Raw genomic sequence first — 16,763 nt, 5'->3', positions numbered from 1 at the left:
AAATGGTTTTTGAGGTGTTTGAAGCCAAGATTACATTTCTAATGTAGGTATAATTTTGCATAGTGATTTCTTCCTATTATTGCACTGTTTCTTATGATAATGGTATGATTTCGGGAAGAAATTTTACTATTGCTGTAATATACATTACATCAATATTGTCATCACCTCTTTTTCCCATTCTTCTAAAGAAAACAGAAGACAAATTTACAGTCAGGTAATGTGATAAGAAATGTTGGGAGACTGAGACACATGTTCATCTATAAATGTAAATTCATGCGGGATTTATTGTTTATTCTCTCTATGTCATTTCACTTCCTTTTTAAATGTTTCCTTGTATTTGAATTTTGCTTACTATGTGGGAAAAAATTATCCTGGGGACAATGAGCTATAGCAGGTGGGATTTATTTATGTTAAAACTGCAGACTCTCTGTTCTACTCATCTCTTGATGGCATGAGTTTCAACTCTATGGTATCACTGGAGAGTAACAAAACGGTTATTAAAAAACTGTATTTATATCAGCCTTTGTTTGAATGCAGTTTAGTTAAAAATGAATTGTAGACACATTTACAGTAATGTGGAAAAAGCTTCCAGAGCTAAGAAATTTCATCTCCTATTGGAGAGGACAGGGAATAGTATACTGCAGCATACTATTCTGAAAAGCTATTGTATTGTTATGCCTCATTTGGTTGGTTGGTTTTTTGCCTGTGTGTCTGTTTGGGGTTTTCATCTAGCAATTGAGACAATACTTTAAGTATTGAATGCGAGAGGAGATATTCCATAGCTTTTACCAACCCCCAGGCCACCTTGTTTCCCACATTATGGTTTACAATAAATATATTCATGACACTGTATTATCTTAAACTCTGAAATTAGTATAATTTTGAACCCTAATCTTCAGTCTGAGGAAGACCTGAAATCTACATGTTTCATTTCTCATCTCAAAGTTTTTTTGCAAAGCTCATCTCTTGCTTGTGTTTCGTTACTCCACTGAGAAGAGGACTTTCTGTGATCTCTTGTGTCCAATTTCTGGAGAACAAGCAGCTCCTCACTCAGAAATTGCACGCATTTAATCACTTTCGGGAGTCTTTGTGTTGTTGATGAAGGAAAGTAGATGGGCTTGCTTAGTTTCTGTATTGCTCTTCAGAGATGCCTCTTTCTTTCTTTTGCTTGTATAATACTATAGGTACTTGCGTTAGGTATCACAAATTACTTTCCTGGGCTGGACAGGTTCACTTTAGGCAAACTCTCAAAAGCTGAAGTATCAGTGTCAGGTTAATATTGGGTTATGTTGAAAGTGTCTTGTTAGTGAGAATTTTTCTCTATGCTTTCTTACAGTTGGAAATGGAAAAATCTCAGTTACAGAGTCTTGAGCTGGAGCACAAAAAGCTGTCTGCTCGTCTTGAAGAAGAACGTGGAAAGAATAAGCATATAGTACTGATGCTGGTGAAAGAGTGTAAGCAGTTGTCTGGCCGAATTGTAGAGGAAGCCCAGAAACTGGAAGAAGTGATGTCAAAATTTGAAGAGCAAAAGAAAAAGGCTGCTGAATTGGAGGAGTCTCTTGCAGCTGAGAAACAAAGGAGTACGCAAATGGAAGCTCAAATGGAAAAGCAGCTGTCTGAGTTTGACACAGAGAGAGAGCAGTTACGTGCTAAACTTCATAGAGAGGAAGCACATACCAGTGACCTCAGAGAAGAAAGAGATAAAATGATCAAAATGATTGAGCAATTAAAAAAGGAGAATGAAAGTAAAGCTAATCTTTCTCTTAAAAACAAAGATAAAAACAAAGATAGGAGTCTTGTTTCTGTTTCTGTTGAAACAGAAGAGCCAAGTTCAAGAACTGTTGCCTGCCAAACAGATACTGTAGTGATGGACAGTAGCACAGAAAATGTTAAGAAGTTGCCTTTGACTGTTTCCTTAAAGCCTTCTACAGTGAACCCACTAGTGTCTGGCAATACAAAAGTGAATGTGTGTGCCAATGCAGCACTTGTGAAGCCTGTCATTGATAGGCAGTCCTCATCTAGTGAACTCGTCCCTCCTGCAACTCCTGTTCTTACACAGAATCAAAACAGAATTGAGGAAAATGGACCAAGTACAGGCTCATCACCTGATTTACCAAGTAGCACTTCTCCTTTTCCAAATAGTCCTTCCCTTTTCGGCCCTGCAGCACCGACTGCTGCTGCTGCTCAGAACGCCTCACTAACTTCATCTATGCACAGTTTGCATTCACCATCTGCCAACACTACTGGGCATCCAGGCCTCAATCCACGAATCCAAGCAGCTAGATTTAGATTTCAAGCAAATGCAAATGATCAAGACCAAAATGGAAACACAACCCAAAGCCCTCCCTCAAGGGACGTATCCCCTACTAGTCGTGACAACCTAGTTGCCAAACAGGTAGCTCGGAATACCGTTACCCAAGTCCTTTCAAGATTTACAAGCCCCCAGAGCAGTGCTCCGTCACGACCAGGGACGTCACATTCAGTGGAAGCTGGCACTTACCCCCCAGTTGGTAGGCCGAGTTTAAAGACTCCCAGTGTATCAAGAATTGACAGAGGAAATCCTCCACCTATTCCTCCTAAAAAACCAGGGCTTTCACAAACTCCTTCTCCACCACACCCACAGCTTAAGGTTTTAATGGATAGTAGTCGATCCCCAAATACAGGTGCAAAAACTGACAGCAAAACCGTGACCTCACCTCTTTCAAGTTCACCACAAGGAATCAGGGTAATAAATGAGGAAATTATTTCTAAGTCCTCACCTCAGCTGCCACCAAAACCTGCTATAGATTTATCTGTGGCACCTGCAGGCTGTGCCATACCAGCCATAGCCTCCTCTCAGGTGGGTGCCTGGCCTTCCCACTTCCCTGGACTGAACCAACCTGCATGTTCAGAAAATTCCTTTGTCATTCCCGCCACCATTGCCTGTAGCTCCTCCATAAACCCTGTTAGTTCTTCATCCTGTAGACCATGTGATTCAGACAGCCTCCTGGTAACAGCATCAGGTAAAGGGATTGATATGCTACAAACTGTCTCCCTCTAAAATAATGTTTTGTTTTTTCTATCTCTTATTTGCTTTATTTTTATATACCTTTCTGTTTTTTACCTTCTAAAAGCTGAGATTTTAACTTTTTTTTTTTTTTGACATTCCAGGGGTATGGGAATTCTTTTGCTGATTTAATTATGTCGTAAATTAGTTTGCTTCATCAAAGAGGTCTCCAAATTGAAGGCTTTTTTTAAAAGGTAAAAGAGGACTAATATTTAAAATAAATGGACTGCAAATCATCGTATATTAAGGAAACTCTTTTTTTCTTTTTTTGGTCAATGCTATTATTTTGCACTTAAAAATGTTTTTTCGGTCTGAAAGTTACCTCTGCTGGTGATCTTCCATGGAATATGTATTTTAGTGCTTTGTGAATCTTTTAGAAAATAGGACATAGCTGGGGCTACTGTATTCTCCTAAGGCATTAGATGGTTGCACGTTAAGTTATATAATTACCTGGATAACAGGGTGGTTTCAAATATATTCCATTTTCATTTCCATTTTTCTGTAGTTCTTGGTTTAGGTGCAGGCTTTGTTAATACCTGTGTATGGTATCTCACAGGTTTATTTCAACAGATATAAGCAAAGGTTTGCTGCTGGAGACATTAAATGTCATGTTGACAGTCGAAGTCTGGAGTCAGTGTGTGTATCTGCTATTCTTTTTGCATTGTGGTGAGGACTTATTTGTGTGCCTAACGTGCTGCCAACTTCAGGGTATCTCCTTGATGGCAATTAAATGAGCAAAGGCTGCACTGATCTACCTTTTACTTAATAGTGGATCTCCTATAAATCTTTGTGTCAACATATTTCCCTGCTGGGATCAACAGCGCTAGAACATTACATAAGGCCCCTCTTTAGCCTGACTTGCACTGCAGTGAGAAAGATGGACACAGTTATGGAACACTTTAGACCTTCATCAGCATTGAAGAATATTTGAAAGGTCTCAAGCCTTCAACAGTTATTCTGAGCTCAGTTATGCTACTTCAGTCCCTCATATCTTTAGTCCCTGTATCATCATCTACAGGGTATAAAAGCCCTGCTTAGCTGGTCTGCTTCCATCGCACAACCAGCCACTTTCTGATAACTAACCGCTTTTCTGCTGCACCACTGTCTGATAAGACAGTTGAACTCACCAGTCTTGTGGAAGCTGTTCCAAAAGCAGTATGTGGCAGACTGTATATGTAGGAGATTCCACGGTTTACATTATTTTTGAATTTTTCTTCCCATTCCACTTCATTGAAAGTCTTTCTGCATGTTTCTGGAGTAACCCGGTCATTTGGCTATGGCACCATACTGCCAGAATCCTCTCTCCTTTCTGAACTGTGCCATAAAAATATGAGCTCAACAATCTCATCTTCCATTTGTCTACTACTTCTCAGAGTTAACAACTGTGGAATTTGATGGCTGCCTCTTCAATTTGCTGGTTTTTATATGGGTGTCCTGAATTTTCATCTTAAATTCTTATTCATAGCTGAGTCTGATTGCCAGGTCAGATAGATCATTAACCTCCCACTATTTCAGATACTCTTCAAACCTCATTTGCTTTCAGGTGCTATTAGGCTACATAATGGAATTAAAATTTCATTTAAAAAAGAAATCTAAGGTTTTTATTAACAAATTATTGGCAAAATCAGATGCAAAGTGAATAGTTTTTGTAGGCAAGAGGCTGTCTTGCACAAATCCTATCAGCATGAATTAGGCTGTAGATTTCAGTTAGTCTTACATTAACTAGATGGTGTTTGGCAGTGATTTAAGACAGTTTTTAATTATTCTAAAAAAAAAAAAAATATTCTGTCTTAAAAACGAAATTACCACTGCTAGACTTATAACTCAATGTGTTGTTCTTGCTTTAGTTTGTGCTTCCAAGTATAAACCTTTTTCTTAGGAGAACAATGAACCTTTTAAATATAACTCTTCCACCAAGTAGTCAATTTGTGCTTCATGTGAAATTCATGACAGTTCTCAGAGGCGATTCCTAAAGATGTGTTTTTTGTCAAAAACCATTCGTTTTCTAGAACTGGGCTCATTTATGTGTTCAGGTTGCCTTTCTTCATTTATACTCCAATCACTTGTTTTTGGAAGGCATGGAAACATTTGGGTTCTTTTAATCCCCCTATAATCCTTACTCTGAACATTTGACACTGTTAGTATTTTGTAAGTGGCACTGCTTTTTGTGTGTTTTTGCAATTGTAAATGGGAAATGTATCCCATAACTTGAAGTCTTGAAAGAAAGATTGCTTAAACTCTAGTTAGTGGTCAGCTGTTTCATTTTAATAGTATAGAGATGTTATTTTAATATCCCTCGATTACTGACTGCAAACAGGCTCAAAAGAACTTTGATAAATTTATCTGCAGTATTCAGGTAAATATTGAGGAGCTCCTTTGTCTTTTACCCAAACTAATGCTTACATTTTATTGCACTTATTCTGCAGTCCGATTTTATTTTTGTTTTTTAAGGGAACTTAATCTATTTTGACTGAGTGTTTTGACAAACTGTGGAACTAAATAAACTTTGGGCAACAGATGTTATGCAAGTATGGAAAGACATTTCCCTCAGCATTTTCTGCTGAGAAAAGAAAAAAATAGGGTTTGTAAATATATATGGAAATAGACTTTGTCTTAGAGAAGATAAACCAAATTTAATAACACTGTTTTCATTAGGATAATGTAGTCAGTAATGACTGAATTCAAGTCACTCACTTTTTTTCAAGTATGACTTTTCTTGAGGTGAGCAGCATCTAAAACACTACAAATACTGCTGAAACGTTCTTCCCGTATCTGCATTTTCATGCCCTTTAGTCACAGATTCTGTTAGTTTTATTAATGTTCTGGTTGGTTTTAATCTGTTTTATTTATTTTTTTCAGAAAATGTTAGAATTTCAATTTTACTTTCAGTTAAAGCAGAGTGTCGTGAAATCTTATCCATATTTTATTGTATAGTAAGTAGTGAGCTTCAAGCAGAATTTGTTAATATTTTTAAACAGTGCAAAACAAATTTAACATATTAAAAAAGATATTGAAAGAGTCCTCCACTTTTATATTTTTTGTTTTTCAATACATTTTTGTTTCTTTCTTCTTACAGTGGCGTCAGATTAGTTGATAATAGCCTAATCACTAAAGTATTCTATTTATTAATTTTAAAATTGTTTCCTAGTTAGCTCAGATTGCTTTAAGAACATATCAACAGCCTGATTTTTCTGTAGGGGAATGTCTTGAGTCCAGAAAGAGCAACTGTTAAGAGCAAACTTAGGGCACTGATTGTTTTGGTTATGTGTTCTGCCAAATGACTGTGATGATACCTTCTCTGAGGGCTGGGGCATTGGACCGCGCATCGTTCTTTCCATGCCTGGTAGGCAAAGACAGCAGCTTTTGTCATTAACGTTGAACAGACAGCACACAGAGAAGTTCCAATGAACATTTATGGCCTGATTCAAAATCTGCGACAGTGTTTTCATTAACTTCAGTAGCCTTTGAACTGGTGCCAAAATGGTTCTGCTATGTTTGGATTTCTAGATTTCAATGGCTGTAAGACTTCAAACTGGAAACCTATGTAGGCAGCTGGATTTTCATACCCCTGGGATTTTTGCTTTCACTTTCTTCTTGGTTTTGCGCTTTCGATGTCACTCTTCAATGAAGTATGTTTTTTATTTTGCTCATTTCTGTAATGATTGATTTATTCTCTCTATACAATTGGCCTCGAAGATAAAAGGCAACGGGGGGAGGAACTGATCTGGGCTCTGAAATTAACCATCTCACATTCTGAAGCTGATGCCAGAAGCTGTTTTTGTCTGTCCCTCTGCCCTTCATCACTGCATGGCCTACAAGCTTTCACAGATGCTTCACATTTCCTAACTTTTTGCATCTGTAACGATGTACCTTATTTATCGGTATTTTCTAATTTTGGAGTATTTTGCTGGATTTATTCAGCTTTGTTAAATTGCTTTATACTGATAGTAGAAGCTAAGGTTATATTTGTGTTATTACCTGGTTTTTGTATCTTTTTCAGTAGAAGGTTTTCATCAAATGATAACCTAGCATAATGAATTCATCATTGAATTGCAACAACATAATTTTAATTTCAAGGAATTGAAGTGAAAGTGAAGATACCACACATGGCACAAAAAAATTCTTTTATTTTTGCATGTCTGTTAAAAACAAAAAGAAACAAAACAAAACAAAAACTTCCACTATTTTCAATAAGGAAGGGAACCCAGAAATACTATTCATGTTACAAAACTGCTTGGCAAATTGAAGTTCATGCTTAAAGATTGGTGTCAGGCTCCTCAAATTCCCCCAAATAATTCCACTATAACTTGGACAAAGAACGTTAACATCTGGAGCACCACCCAAGCGACGAACCAATGTCCACTGTTAGTTAACTACAACAGCAAGACAGTAAAAACTACACCAGTACCATTTTAAAAACAGATATAACATACATAACAACAGCTGCATCACAGTTTCAAAGAATAACAAAACGTTGGAAAAATAAAAACGCGTTTATAATGGAAAAGAAGAATAAAAGTTATTGTTTGGACCTTTGGAGATTTTGTAAAAGTTAACTTTTCTCAAACATCAGAAGTTGGAAATACTTTTATTTTTTTTTTTTTTACCACTCAAAGGATGCAGTTTACTTTTTCTATTGCTTTTGGTGTTGTTTTCTTGTTTGGTTGGTTTTGGTTTTCTTTACAAACTTCAGAAAACCCTCAAAATACTCTAATTAAAAATACTGGAGAAACAAATATTAGTGATAGTCAGAAGGTAGGTTCAGAATTGAAGATGGATGGAGATACCTTTACAGTTTGTCATTGGTTTAAAGTTGGATTTATATGGTAACTTCATAGCTGTAGTGATGATTTCTTACAGTCAATATCAAATAAGTTGAATAATAGGCTAACATTGTGAAAATACTGCAAATACTTTTTGTTTACATACTAAACTAGTAAACTTAATTTGAAATGACAAATTTAGCTTACTTTAAAAACAAATAGGAAAATATTCCAAGCATTAATTTTTTTTGTTGTTCTGAGCTAGGATCGAACTATGAGTTCTTCATTGAGGTTGCTCGGATGATGGATTCTTGTGCAAGTCTGGGCCTTAATTAAAACTTACTCAGATATTGCAATGTTCTCAAATCTGTTGCTTATAAAGAATTCTGTTGGGAACTTCCATATTAAATTTTGTTTTTACAAAATGTGGAGCAGATCATCCCAGCATGGTAGAGCTACTGCCACATACTTTTTTAGTTGTAGGTGTTGGAGGCTGGACAGCGCTTCATCAGCTCGACAGAGCTGGAGCTGATGCCCTGCAGCTCCTCTTCAGTCCTGGCTGTTGCAGAACCACAGTAAAAGCTGCGGGAACCTGCTTTGTATTGTCAGATTTCAGCCTCATATAATAGTTTATGTGTGGCCACAGAATAAAAAGTTATTGATTAAAGAGGGAAATATGTGGATTTTCTGAAGGTAATAGTGGAAATAAGAAAAGAATCTTTTTCCTGTTTTCTCTTGCAGTCCTTGATCAAGGAAGAATGCACAAAATTTTCTATGCCTTATGCAGTAAACTTCATATTCTTAACAAACTCCCTACTAAAGCTAATAAGTAATGAAGAGAACGTTTAACCAAGACAACTCCTAAGCTTTCGAAGCTTTGAACTGAATATTATTTTTTGACAGGGTGACTTGAAAGCTTTCACTTGTAAGTTTTATATAGCCTGTTATTCATTCACACTGGAGCATTTTATAATATATTTTTTAAGTATTGCTGGGTAAAAGGAACCTTACCTTAAGGTACAGTTCAATAATAAATATATTTATTTCTGTACTATTGGTGTAAATTATTTCTACTTCTTTTTGCAAACTTATTGAAAGGCACTTGAAATTATTAAGCGGCCCTCTATGCAATTTATCTGTACAACTGCAGGTGAGATAAAAATACTAAAGTTTGTACTAAGGTGGTAAATGAGGATGAAATTTTGTATGAAAATAAGTATTTTGTTCTGGAAATCTTTCTTTACGTATTTTAAAAAGCCTTCCCAGCATATCAACAATTAAATTAATACTTTCTACATTTTAATACTATAACTTTTTTTGAGACATCCAGCTGCTACTATAGTTCATAACAAGTTTCCTGTTAACCTTTTGTAATGAAATCCTGTCCATTTGCTTTAACAACTGTCACCCCATACATGGTTTTTATTCTTTGGAATACCTTCTCATGTATAGACAAAACATCATCACAAAACTTCTGCTAAACTAACAAATCGTGTCATTTTGAAGATCCTTTTTAATTTTTTAAAAGAACACAGAAAACGCGAAGCTTTATGTGTCTTCCATCTAACTTCTGTTGCTTTAACTCACAGGCTGGTCTTCCTCCCTAACCCCTTTGTTAACAAGCGGTGGTCCTGTGCCCCTGGGTGGCAGGCCCACCCTTCTTCACCAAGCTGCTGCCCAGGGAAATGTCACTTTATTATCAATGCTGCTTAATGAAGAAGGACTGGACATTAATTACTCTTGTGAAGATGGCTATTCTGCCTTGTATTCTGCTGCTACGAATGGACATACAGGTAAGTGATTCAAAGTTTTGTTACGATATTCAAGTGAATTAGGAAAAGCTCATTTCTTAAGTGCTAAATATTAAATCAAGTCAAGTGCGTGTTTTTAAAAATGTGAACATGAAAGTGAGATACATAGATTATATTACAAGAGTTGTAGTGTGATGTGTGTATATGAGCAATACTTCCAAAGGTAGAATTTTGGAACATGGGAAGCATTCTTCCTTGTGATAACATTCTGCAGGAACATCCATTCTAATTCTCCACTCCTTTCCTGTAAAAAGCCACCAGATATCATCACCCCATGTTCTGCGACAAACTGAAGATCTTTTGTAGCAAAGGCAACTTGAAAGAAAGAGCTTTGCTCTACAGGGAGTAAGCAGGAAAGAGTACGTCATCACCAGTGCTTTAATGTTCTGTAGCAGCAGTGAAAATGATGGAAGATGGTTTCGGAGTAGTGTATTGCTTGGGAAGGAAAAAGAAATGTTTTGAACTAGATGGGGTAGCCTTAGTTTGTTCTCTAGGCTCCGGTGAGATGGTTCACAGTGTTCTTTTCCCCACTACCCCAACCCTCAGTCTCGAGAAGGTCACATCGCTGAACCTTTCAACAGTGAGTCTTCATATTTTATGAATATATTTTTGAAATGAGGGAAATATGTTAGGGACAGATACAAATGTCATGGATACAAACTCCAAGCGATAATTTGCAGTCTTTTAACTGCTGTTTGAGAGCCTTATGTTTTCTTTAAAATTCCAGTATATGTTACTGCAGTTTTTCCTACTGATGTAAAAATCTCCTAGGTTCTTATACTTCAAATAATTTCATTATGCTGTTTTGGAGACTTAAGATGAAATTCACCAATACTAATTACAAAAAATTCTATTAATTTTTGGTAAAGTCAAGATTTTATTTCACAGTAAAAGGTGAGAATAGTGCCTTTAAAACTGACAGATTCTTTGCTATTGCCAAGAACCTTAAAATATTGGGCAAGTCCTTTCTTTTGTTTACTTCCTTTGGCACTAATAATGTTTTTCAACTTTTTTCCTTCAGTATTAAGAGTCCAAGTTTACTATACTGTGTGGATTCCCCTGCACCCTGTACCCAAATGGGTGTTCTGCAGATTCTTCTATGCTTACATGCATTTGTCATTGCTGGTGTTTGTGGGAGACCATAACTGATCCAATTCTCCTTTACTCCTCTTGTATTGCTAGTATGTTTCCAAGCAAATGTCCTAATTTTCAGTTCCAATTACTGAGCAGCTCTTACTGACAGCAACTTGGGTTCTTATTTTATTGTCAAAATTTCAAATAAGAGAAGCACTTGACAGAAGTATGAAAACATAATAATAAAAACAAACACATCCATATGCATCCTGGAATTGTTTAGTATCTTTTACTTTTTAATATAAAAATATATTGCAAAGGTTTTAGTGTTACATTTCTATTTATAGTTGACAGGATGTGAAAAACACTTTGTTGTACAAATCGTTGCATTTTCGCAACTAGATGGATCATATACATTCTGAATGAGGGAATCATACAGCAGCAGTATTGACATCTCTTTAATGCATTATATGAAAATTGGGAGTAGTAGATTTATAATACTTTTAGAGAAAGGTTTCTGGGCTTAACTTTAATATATTATCCTTTCTTTGTTACTTGCAGTTTGTTACAAAGTACAGGGATAGATACTCTTCAAAGCAGAGGCGTAAAACTAAATCTATGTAAAATTTTGTAGGCTTAATAAAAGAAGTGTAGGAATAAATCTATTATTTTAAAAATTCCTTTTTAATAGCTTTTTTTAACCAGCTAGGAATAAATGACAGTAATGTAACTTTAAGAAGGATAAAATAATTTATTGTACTTTTTTTTTTCATTGTATTGAGTAGGATTGTCAGTGGTGAATTACTGTCTTTTGGCTGCTTTTTATTTCCTTAGAATCACAGAATCATTTAAATTGGAAAAGACCCTTAAGGTCACAGAGTCCAACGGTAGGACTTAAGACATAAGCTTACCCCAGTGGATGATCACGCCATAATTTAATTTATTGAGATACTTTCAACCTGGAGTTAGTGACTAAATAGATTCAGAGATTTCCAGGATGCCTCATTTCTTCTGAGATTTTCTAACTTATTCTGGGAAATAATTGGTCAGAAGAAAAGAGTCACTCTAGACTTGTTAGGAGTCAGCATAGTGAGTACACCATGTTGCAAAGAGTCTGGGAAGAGTGGAAAGTGAATGATCTCCACACATTCTCAGTAAAGACATAACAGTATTTAAGATGTGTAGATAACTAGAGAAAGGTAGAGCTCACAGTAACCAGCACATTGGCAGCAGTTCTTGTGTGCTCAGCCCAGTCTGTAGAGAAAACTGAGTTACTCAAGAAAAGAGAACACTCAAATAGTCTTTCCTAAATTGCAAACCGTGTAGCCTTCCAGTTCGTAAACAGTTGCCTTTTGAGAGCTGCAGCTGAGGGGTTTTCCCGCACATGAAGCTCAAAGCAGCTGCTTTGTTTCCTGTACACACTGTCCCCAGTTCTGCAGGGCTGAGAGAACTTCACCCTAAAAAAATCGCTTAATACTTTCTTTGTATCGCAGTATCACAGTATCACAGTATGTTTGGGATTGGAAGGGACCTCAAAAGATCATCTAGTCCAATCCCCCTGCTGGAGCAGGAACGCCTAGGTGAGGTCGCACAGGAATGTGTCCAGGCGGGCTTTGAATGTCTCCAGGGAAGGAGACTCCACAGCCTCCCTGGGTAGCCTGTTCCAGTGCTCTGTTACCCTCACTGAGAAGAAGTTCTTTCTCAAATTTAAGTGGAACCTCTTGTGTTCCAGCTTGATCCCATTGCCCCTTGTCCTATCATTGTTTGCCACTGAGAAGAGCCTGACTCCATCCTCGTGGCACTCACCCTTTATATATTTATAAACATTAATAAGGTCACCCCTCAGTCTCCTCTTCTCCAAACTAAAGAGCCCCAGCTCCCTCAGCCTTTCTTCATAAGGGAGATGCTCCACTCCCTTGATCATCTTTGTTGCCCTACGCTGGACCCTCTCCAGCAGTTCCCTGTCCTTCTTGAACTGAGGGGCCCAGAACTGGACACAATATTCCAGATGGGGTCTCACCAGGGCGGAGTAGAGGGGAAGGAGGACCTCTCTCGATCTACTGACCACCCCCCTTGTAATACACCCAAGGATGCCATTAGCCTTCCTGGCCACAAGGGCACGGTGCTGGCTCATGGTCATCCTGTTGTCCACCAGGACCCCCAGGTCCCTTTCCCCTACACTGCTCTCTAATAGGTCATGCCCCAACCTATACTGGAACTTGGGATTGTTCCTGCCCAGATGCAGGACTCTACACTTTCCCTTGTTAAATTCCATCAGGTTATCCCCCGCCCAACTCTCCAGCCTGTCCAGGTCCCGCTGGATGGCAGCACAGCCTTCTGGCGTGTCAGCCACTCCTCCCAGCTTAGTGTCATCAGCAAACTTGCCGATAGTACACTCAATTCCCTCGTCTAAACCATTAATGAATATATTGAATAATATTGGCGCCAGTACTGACCCCTGAGGCACTCCACTAGATACTGGCCTCCAACTGGACTCCGCACCATTGACCACCACTCTCTGGCTTCTCTCTTTAAGCCAGTTTGCAACCCACCTCACTACTCTATTGTCTAGACCACACCTCCTCAATTTAGCTGTGAGGATGCTGTGAGGGACTGTGTCAAAGGCTTTACTGAAGTCAAGGTAGACCACATCCACCGCTCTGCCATCATCCATCCACCTTGTTACATTCTCATAAAAGGCTATGAGATTGGTCAAGCATGACTTACCCTTGGTAAAGCCATGCTGACTGCCCCTAATGACCCTCTTATCCCTGATGTGCCTTGAGATGACACCAAGGATAAGCTGTTCCATTACTTTCCCAGGGACAGAGGTGAGGCTGACCGGTCTATAATTACCCGGGTCCTCCTTCTTGCCCTTTTTAAAGACTGGAGTGACATTTGCTTTCCTCCAATCCTCAGGCACCTCTCCCGTTTCCCAAGACTTGGCAAAAATGATGGATAGCGGTCTAGCAATGACCTCAGCCAGCTCCCTCAGCACCCGCGGGTGCATCCCATCTGTGTTTGGAGTGACACAGGGAAATTGTTGATTTTATGATTTAAACACTAGAGCTGAAGAGAATTTGTCAGGCTGTCTTGGTTTGGTCCATTAAAAAAGCAGGAGCCACTTCAGTCTATTATCCACTTGATAACATGTACAGTAGTTCACTTATCTAATATATCTGCATATCTGTATTGTGTTGCCAATCCTGACCATTCTCTGCCACACGAGGTGGTTGACAAAGAGAGAATAAAATAATAATAGTTCCTAAAACTGAGAGATATGAAGATAATAATAACAATATCCTTTGGATTCAGCTGTGAGCAAATCATATGCAGTTATTGTATAATTGGTTCTCTTCTATTCTGAGTATTTGGAGGCTGTGGCACCCTGATTGATAGGAAAAACGGGAATGATGTGGGAAGTAGAAAGGAGTGAGGTGCAGGGACATACAGCTACAGGGACTCAGCTCTGCAGAGCTGCTGATGCATCTGCATGGTGTTTGCCAGCATTCTGGAAGAACTAACTACTTGGCTGTGGTGGAGAGCAGTAAAGTCTCCAGGTGTTTGTGCTAATAACCTTCCATGTTTTGCTTTCACTTTGACCAAAACTTTCAACTGGGTGACAACGCCAGTGTCTGTCTTGTGCCTGCCCTTGGCCCAGTCCTCTCTGCTGCTGGTTGCTGCTGTGGCCGACAGCAGTGACCTGGTGTTAGTGAGCCTGAACCGACCCAAATTACCCTTCTCCAAATCTCAACCAACAGTCCATCCACAGGACACAGACTTCTTGGAGATTATTGTTTTTTTCCTTGATGTGCAGAACAGGTCCTGTAAAGCTCCCTAGCTCACATGCTATGCCTTCTGAAAGTAGCTGTATTTCCTCATCCTTGCACCTATCCTTGAGAATTAGCAGCTCTTTTCAGTGATCTTCATCAGAAACAGTATTTTCACATAGATAAACTACCATCGCAAGGTTCTGTCAATAATTGTGAGTTAACCATACCTTTCTAGAAAGGTAGTTTAATTCTGTGTGTTTTTCATGGCTTTTGCATGGCTAATGTGTGCTTTGTCATGAAACCAAAGCGTATGCCAGCCCAGTACTTGAAACTGCTAGAAGAAAGTTTTTTCAACATCCTTCATAAACTTTAGAATATTTTAGGATATCAAACAGGAATCAGTATTTTCAAGTTAACTGTTTAATGTAAGGCTGGGATTGGCAATGGAAGGAGGAAAAAATTATTTGTATTATATTACAAGTGGAAATACTAGCCAAGTTAGCTACCTGGGAGCTTCTTTATGACTTCAAAAATGATTATAGATGAAGTCCTGGTAGTTTATCCTGACATTTATTTTTTTTTAATGGCCATTTCTGATCAGATTATTTGTTTAAGAATCATACTTTACATTATAATAATGTACAGTATTTGAAAAATCTTATTTCTCAGTGTTAAATTATTTATTCAGTCAACTCCACAACATCTGTATTAATATTTGAAGCAATTGTAGCAGCAATAAATACATTGAAGAGTGGCTTAGATTAGTCAGATTTCTAAGTAATTCTAAGTATGTTTCTGATATCTACAGATGAGCTTTACTAGCAAAGCTTGGCTCCAGGATCTGAGCCAGTGCTGGAACAAAGCGCATTAAACTTGCTCAGAAATCAGGTCAAGAGTTTATAATTGGTGTTGTAGCTGGTGTTATTGTCGAAGTAGTGTCTTCAGCTACAAAATACTTGTTTTATTTGGGTCTAGAACCAATTTCAGGAATATAGAGCAGATTAAGGATTTTCTTTAAACTTAATTGCATCAATTGATATTCCAGTTTGTAGATGAAAAGCAGTCTAGTTACTGTGTAATTAATTATCTTAATTTAGCTGTAGTATGGTGGAATCAGGCTGGTACTATTTTTAGCACATCATTTTGGAGATAGGTGATTGGGAAGGGTTTGGGGAGGTTTGAGTTTGTCAGCTTTGTCATTGCAATCCCATGTCAAACTGTCCTCAGCCAGGAGTGGACAGCATGTTGAGGTGTGTATAGCTTGTGAGCATCTCCCCCGTGGCTGTTGTATTTCGGATGTGCACGTGACTGCTGGTGGGACTGAGCTGCATTTGGGGGCTGCTGGATGATTCAAATTCCCTACTGTGCAGGGACCTAACACTGTGGGAGTTGCCAGCACTGGGGATGTGTTTGTATCCCAGTAGAACCCAACCCAGGCCCTATGTGTAATAAAAAAGACCGGTTGCTGTTGCCCCTTTGGTAGTTTTAACCACTTGTTTTTGTTGCATCGATCTGTGGTTTTGCTCAATTTTCAGATTGTGTGAGATTGCTGCTGACTGCAGAAGCACAAGTTGATGCTACTGATAAAAATGGCTTTACACCCTTGTGTTCAGCAGTTGCTCAGGGACATGTCAAGTAAGTGAAGTCTTAAGATTTTGCCCATCAGCTATTACTCAATTTTATGTTCTCTTTACATTATATTATATGCTTTTTCCATTATGTTACTGTTGCATTCATAGGTATAAATGCATTTAACTATCATTTATTCAAAGCATCTACTGAAACTCATATGCCATTCTGGTTTTAATATTTTCCATTTGTTTTGTTTCCAATCACAGCACTTAAGGTTGTTGAATGTGCATTCTTAGTAACAACAATCTGATACTGGTCTACATGTGTGTCACATACCTTTGAATTTCTTAATTTTCTTCGAGTTCTCAACCATAATATAGGATTAACAGGGGAAGGAGGAAAGAAATTATTTTTGTGCTGGTTTTTGAAGCTTAGAGAACTATAAATACCATATTCATAGACAAAATAACATTAATCTGAATGTTCTCTTGAGTGATACAGAATCAAATTTTTTAAACAAAGCAGTTCTTAAGGTGTAAGGTTTTTTTGTATCAGCAACATTGAAAAAACAGAAAATTATGTATGAGTCAAAGAATATTTCTAAGAACATTCTTCAAAATGTAGTTACAAAAATTTCCTTTTAATTTTTGAAGCTCCTAATGTCATAAACATTGGTGTTTTATGACAGCATGATTGGAAAATTGTGAATTTTTATTTTATTTTT

General features: G+C 37.8%; 1 protein-coding gene across 1 annotated transcript in view; it reads left to right on the top strand.

Moving 5' to 3' along the window:
- CTTNBP2 (cortactin binding protein 2) overlaps positions 1-16,763 on the top strand; it is an 89,808-nt gene that overhangs the window by 38,817 nt on the left and 34,228 nt on the right. Inside the window, 3 exon segments of the mRNA XM_065835502.2 lie at positions 1,337-3,002; positions 9,399-9,602; positions 16,003-16,102. Coding sequence (XP_065691574.2) covers positions 1,337-3,002; positions 9,399-9,602; positions 16,003-16,102 — 1,970 coding nt within the window.

The sequence above is a fragment of the Patagioenas fasciata genome, chromosome 1 (assembly GCF_037038585.1).
Source record: "Patagioenas fasciata isolate bPatFas1 chromosome 1, bPatFas1.hap1, whole genome shotgun sequence".
Taxonomy (NCBI): domain Eukaryota; kingdom Metazoa; phylum Chordata; class Aves; order Columbiformes; family Columbidae; genus Patagioenas; species Patagioenas fasciata.
This window is presented reverse-complemented; position numbering and strand designations above follow the sequence as displayed.